General features: G+C 45.4%; 1 protein-coding gene across 2 annotated transcripts in view; it reads left to right on the top strand.

Moving 5' to 3' along the window:
• Positions 1 to 574: 574 nt before the first annotated feature.
• The window catches only part of LOC143171888 (DDB1- and CUL4-associated factor 12-like), a 31148-nt gene continuing 25325 nt past the window's right edge, over positions 575 to 6397 (top strand). Inside the window, exons 1-2 of one of the 2 annotated variants that reach the window (XM_076361052.1) lie at positions 575 to 817; positions 1603 to 1857. In XM_076361052.1, coding sequence (XP_076217167.1) covers positions 740 to 817; positions 1603 to 1857 — 333 coding nt within the window. In that variant the 5' untranslated portion in view covers positions 575 to 739. The remainder of the gene's footprint in view (positions 818 to 1602; positions 1858 to 6397) is intronic. The other variant, XM_076361053.1, reaches the window with a different exon arrangement.

The following is a 6397-nucleotide window of genomic DNA, read 5'->3' as shown; positions in this document are numbered from 1 at the left end:
ATACTCTCACGGGCTGGCTCAGTGGATGATACCAAACCCATGTATTCTGCTGCTTCGAGCTGCTGGAGTACCCTTCCCACGTTTCCCCAGCGCTGTGGCATCAGCCCACTCCTCCTCGCTCTCAGGACTGTGATATAACTGCTTTTTGTCTCACATGAGCAGCACAGGCGTGGGGCTGCTAAAATAACGCCCGTCCCTGCCCTCCAGGCATAGCTCAGCAAGCTTCGGTTGCTCAAAAATAAATGAAGAAAGAAAACAGCTAGCCTGCGCCTCTCCTATGCTTAAATTGACGGGGCCCGGGGAGGCCACCAGCCAGCCCCGTCGATCCGTGCAGGGCAGCGGGGAACGGACACAGGGCAAGGCCGGGAAGCTTCACCCCGAGCCCCGCCGCCTCGCCGCCGCCAGGGGGCGCCGCCCCGCCCCCGACGGGGCCACGCTGCCTGGCAACCGCAAAGGGGGCGGGCCAGCTCGCTACCCTGCCTCCTCCAGTTGCTAGGAAATGAGGCTCTCGGGCGGGGCGGGGGAGCCGCTGCAAAGGCGCGACGCGACTGTCGTAAAAAAATCCCGGGGGAAAATGTCGTGAAGTGCGGTTTGTGGGGCCTGCGGCGGAGACAGTGACTGAGTCCGGTTCCCCGCACTTATATGCCTCGTCCCGTAGCGGCTGCTTCCCCCTCCTGCTCCATGTGGGGCCCGGGCTGGGCTCTCGGCTTCTCCTCCTCTTCCTCCTTCTCCTTCTACTATGGCCCGGAAAACAGTTAGCAGGAAGCGGAAAGCGGCGGCGGCCGCCGCTGGACCCGGGGGGCTCCAGGGGGAGCAGGTAGGTCGGGGGGGCGGGAACGGGCGTATGGGGGGGGGGGGGGGGAAGCCCTTGTCCCTTGGGGGTATGTGCCGGTGCCTGGGGGGAGGGGTGACCCTGACCGGGGGTTCGTGTGTCCCGGTGCCCGGTTGGGGCGGGGAAGGAGGGTGGGGGGGTTCCGGTGCCTGGGGGGGATGGGGAGGAGTAATTTCGGCTCCAGTGGCGGGGGGTGTCCCGGTGCGATACAGCAGGCAGCTTTCCCCCCCCTGCTCCCTGCCCCGGGGGCTCTCCCGGGTTCCTGTCGCCCCCCGCCCCGCCCGGCGCTGCCTCCGCCGGGTTCAGCCGTTCGGCCCGTAACCGCCGGGTCCCCGCCGCCCCTGGGCTGAGCGATGCTGTGGGGCTACCCCGGGCCGGAGGAGGCCAATGAACGGCGCGATCGGTATCGGGTGGCCCCCGCGGTGTCACCCCCAAACCTGCCGAGCTCACGGTGGGGGGCTGTTGGGGCTGCCCTCTTCTATTTAAAGTGCTTCTTGGTTTCCTGTTGTAAGTATCTGGCGTCTCAACGGTGCTGAACCGGTGTGGGCTGTTTTTAATGTCGTTGCAGTTACTTCTTTAGCAAATATTTATGTTTAATTTTGTGTTGCTGAAGGCTGTATCAGCATTTCCGAGTTAATCTTGGTGTATGGTATTCCATGGGTAGTTTGGAAGACTTCAGTATTTTGCTGAGAATATCTTTGACTTTAGAAGGGTCGTGTCTTAAGTTTGTTCTAGTTACTTTATCTAATTTCCATGCTGCTTTTCCACAGTATGGGTGGGATCATTCAGTTCACAAAAGGAAAAGGCTCCCCCTGGTGAAAAGGTCTCTGGTGTACTACCTGAAAGGCAGAGAGGTCAGGATGCAGAACGAGTCCAGCTATCACCGCTTATTGCACAGATATGCAGCCCAGCAGCTTCCCAGCCTCCTGAAGGAGAGAGAATTTCACCTCGGAACCCTTAATAAAGTGTTTGCCTCCCAGTGGCTTAACCACCGACAAGTGGTGTGTGGGACAAAATGCAACACAGTAAGTGCCACCTCTCTTTCTCTTCCTTCTGTTAATTATTCCACTCTCGCCCCCAAATGATGCTTACCATAATTGAGGTATGTAGACTGCCAAGGAAAATATTAGGAAGTAATTAGGAGCAGAATCAAAATAGTGCGCAATTAATTTTGAATGAAGGTAATGCTTAACGATCACCCATTCTCATCTGAATATATGGCACTGTGCAGATGGCTGGAAACCTGAACGCGAGGCCTGTACCTCGATGCAGCATCTGTCTAATCTGCACAGAGCGATTTACATCTGTTTGTGGGATGGAGAGCAGCAATGGGGTGGGATCTTCTTGTCCTGCAAATGCAAAGTTAATGAATGCTGCTAGCTTTGCTAAATGGTAGCTAACTGCCTGGCAGAAGTTGCTAGTAAGACTCTTTTTTTTTTCATTATGCTCAGTCTTATATGATTTGGTTTTATGTATGGTTCTGTGCTGCTGACTTTGAAAAGTTGCTACACAAGTAAAAACTATGGTTAAACTCCAGATATTCGTCAGAGTAGCTAGAAATGTTCCAAGCTTAAAAAAGTAATTTCAGATCTTCAGGATTATCCTTTGCTTGTTCACTTTGTGGGTTTTTTTTCACTCTAAATTTTTTTTTTAGTGTTCAAATAACTTCCCTTGCTTATGTACCTTTATATACTTCAGCAAAAATTGAAACCTCTTCAGACTCTTAACCTTTCAGATCCAAAGCATCACTTTATAAGGGAATATTAAAATAATGTCCTATGTGATTAATAAATGGAGGAGATCATACTTCTTAGGTAATGTTCTCTCTGCCGGAGTTAGTAGCCCAGCTTCATTGGCTGAGGCTGCAATTTCGTGTATGAAGTTCTGATTGAATTAGTGCAAAATCCCAAATTTGTTCTTTGCAAGTTGGTTAGTGCCACAGAAATGAATCAAGCGTTGTAAGGAATGTATAGATCAAGCAGCTCTTAAACCTCAGAGTATATCAGTTGGTGTGATTGTTTTTTTGCCTTAAGATTATTTTAATTTTTTTTGTGCAGAAGCCATGCTCAGTGATCTGACTTGCAAGGGACAGTGGTATTTTTTTCATTTCAGATGTTCTGTTATTATTCATAGTTACACAGCGGGAGGCTTTCATGCAGTAGCTCTTAAGAAGCAAGGCCTAGCTGTATAAACAAAACAGTCTTTTAACAGGAATAAGCCTGAAATAGAATCTCTCTGCCTTCTTTCTCCACGTGTGTTCATCGCCTTGGCCAGTCAGCAGCCAGCACTTTTTGTGATACACAGCTTACAGGAGACAAACTCCTGCTGAAACACAAGCTCTTGAAAATCTTGCTTACTCTAGCAAGATGACTGCGTGTTTTATAGAGCTGCAACAATTTTGCTGTGTTCTGTAACTTCTGTAGTTCCAGCACTGCTACAGCGAAGATAAATGGGCAAACGCGTTGTTAATGCAACCTAGCAGAAAATTGTTTGGGACCAAACAATTGCAGAACTGAAGAGGAATTCAACCATATTGTTCCCACTGCATACGCTGCAACGAAGTGTATGCTTCCACAGCTAGACTTAACTTTACAGATGGACCTTGTCTTTTATTAAGCAAAACACAACGATTACAAAAGTCACTTCAGCATTGTGAAAGATTGTATATGAATTATGAATACTGTAATAGCTTTAGCTTGGTTGCTTTGTGTTCACATTTGAACAAGTAGAGCGTTAAACTCTACACTCATGAGATTTTTCTCTGTCATTTCCTGAGTAAGCAACCTAATAAAGAAGAATTCCTTTGCCGATTCTCATACGCTGAAGTTGTGGCATTTAAGTTGGGAGTAAGTCTAAAACAACTTGGTTGACTTTAATGGTGTTTGCTGCATTGGAGTTGCATGTAATTAAAGTTAATGCAACAGAAAAACATAAACCATAGCAGTTATTTTAATCAAAGCTTGAATGTGGCACTGAGAGCTTTTAGCATTTAACTTATAAATTGCCCTTGGCTAGGCTGTGCCAGAAGGATTCACTATTTTTAATAACAAAACAAAAATACACTCTTGTCACAGAGGAGTAGGTTTGCTTTTAGTCACTTGACAGTCCTAGTCACTATAAACACTGAAGAGAATATGGAGCTCTGTCAATTGCTCAGTTTTAATGAGGATTATAACTTGTTTAATTATTTGGGGTAACTTTTTATCCTTAAAAATATTCCTGGGTATGACTGTGTATATGAAGTAACTTTATTGTTCTCCAGTGGATCCTGGTGCTCACAGTTGGCCAGCTGTAAATCAAATATTTGGGTTTCTTAAAGGTGCATGCTTTTTCTGATAGATTTAGAAGTATGGAACCTATACAAGCATTCAAGTGTCTAAAAATACAAACACAATCACCTGGGCTTCTCTGGGGCAGGATTCATGTTTGCAAGAATCTCCTTGATCTTGTATGCAGTGGGCTTCTTGCTGTTTTTCAAATTTAAATGAGTGAGCAGGCAAACCTCTGGGAGGTGCAGACATTTAGGGTGTGTCACCACGGCATCTAAATTACCAAAGGCTGATACCATGAAGTCTCAGAAGAAGATACTGTCTATAATCAGGGTCTTCTGTTCAAGCTTCTTAGAGAAACTTTGAGACTTATGTAGGAGGCAAGCTTATGGAAAATGAAAACACTGAACACAAGATTGCTGAAGTTTTCTTTTTTTTTTTTTTAACTATTTCAGGAAATGATGAAGAATAAAGCAGCTTCTAAAAAGAAGTTCCAATAATCATTTTGCAGCTTCTTTTGTTCCCTTAGTTCTGTGTATGTGTTCAGGACATAACTTCACAATTAGCAAAATAATTAAGGATGAAAAAATCCAAGAGCTGTAAATCATTCCCTAAATACAAGAAGCTTATTAGTTTCCAGTTGCTTGAGAATATAATTGCCTGGAATCTAATATTTTTGTTTGTTTGCTTGTTTTTTTTCCAGGCAGGCCTGATAGGTATACTTGTGTTTAAAAACTTCCTTACCGAATGCTCTCTTCTGGTTTCTCAGGTGGCTTTTCCAAGGCATGAATGGGTTGCTTTCTGAATGCTAGCTGATACCTTTTCTATCTTTCGTAGATTCATATGCTGCCTTGGATGCCCTGCTGTAAATCACCAGCTCTTATTTCTTCTTAGAGGCTTTTAATTTGTTCAAGAGATCCCATGTCTGTTCTGTGCATTATAACCTAGTCTTGTAGTCCTGGGGTTGTAGTGGTGAGAATACAGTGCACAGTTACTCTTCCATCCGTGAATACGGACTCTCTATGGGGAAAATGATTTCCACTTGCTTTGCAAGTTAACGTATCTTCTGGCTTTGCACATGTAATGAAGAATCAAGAAGACTGCTCATTTCTGATCCCAGGGAGGGAATGAGAAGTCATGCTCCCACAGTTTGTAACTCTACTCAAAGTCCACTGAACAGTGACCAAAACTCAGTGTAAATAAACCTCTGAAGCCTGTAACTGACACTTCCATTCACTGTTCTTTCAGTGGCTTGTGAGTAAATAGCCAGGTGTTGTTTCTTGTCTCAAGAGTATTTGGTTTTCTGTCAACTGCATGTGATACCCATGTCTGTCTTCAGAGTCTGGTAGTTTCTGTGCCAGGTATGGTGTGGGTGGTAGAGCCTTTAGCAGGCGAAGTCTCTCACTTCTCCATCCTTTGCCATCTGTCAACATGTGTTAACTGTCTGCCAGCCTCCTGAAATTAAACACAGAGGGCAAGACACAAATAAAAACTGACAAATGTGATTTTGGCAGTGAACAAATTCAATGATATCAAAGTGTGTGCCCATTAGCTAGTAGTGCTTCAGAGTTTCACAGCAAGGTAGAGTGCCTGATTGTGTGGTCTTGTCTCTGGAAATGTGAGTTCAGAGTCAGTCAACTTGCTGGATTCTTTTACTGCTGCTCACTTATCAGATGTTTCTTTTATATCCTGGATTGTTTCTCTTTGGACCCTTTCAAGGAGGATGTGTAAGGCCATTACCCACTTGTGTCGCCTGTACTGCACAACCTGTGAGTAGGTTTTGTGCTAAGATTAGCGCATGTTCTGATTTCCACTGGAAAGGAGACATACCGGTTTGATAGCTTAGTCTTTAAAGAGTCCATGTTTGGGGCTTGGCATATATTAGTAAATCTGTATTGCTGTAGAACGGAAGAACCTTATGCCAAGTGTTCTATGAACATAGAAAAGGGAGATGTTTACAATTTGAATAAAAGGCAAGACTGAGAACTGGGAAAAATCAAACAGTGCTACTCAGCGTGACCAGCAATGCTATTGGTGTAATGATACTGTAAGCATTGTCTTGCTTTTGTTGTTAGCGCAAAAAAAAAAAAAAATTTGAAAGCGAATGATGATGTCATTTTCCAGCTTGGCTGAGGGTGAAATTTTTGTGACCAGCTTCAGCTGGTCTGGAGTTGTGCTGTTGCAGAACAGGATGTTCCCACCTGCTCGTTCTTGCTGGCACCGATCTGTGCGTGGCTGGGGAGTCAGCTGGATCAGCTTGCTGCTTTGTGTTCAGACAAGTTTTCTTGTAGGGTTA

This window comes from Aptenodytes patagonicus, chromosome W (assembly GCF_965638725.1).
Source record: "Aptenodytes patagonicus chromosome W, bAptPat1.pri.cur, whole genome shotgun sequence".
NCBI classification, from domain to species: domain Eukaryota; kingdom Metazoa; phylum Chordata; class Aves; order Sphenisciformes; family Spheniscidae; genus Aptenodytes; species Aptenodytes patagonicus.
This window is presented reverse-complemented; position numbering and strand designations above follow the sequence as displayed.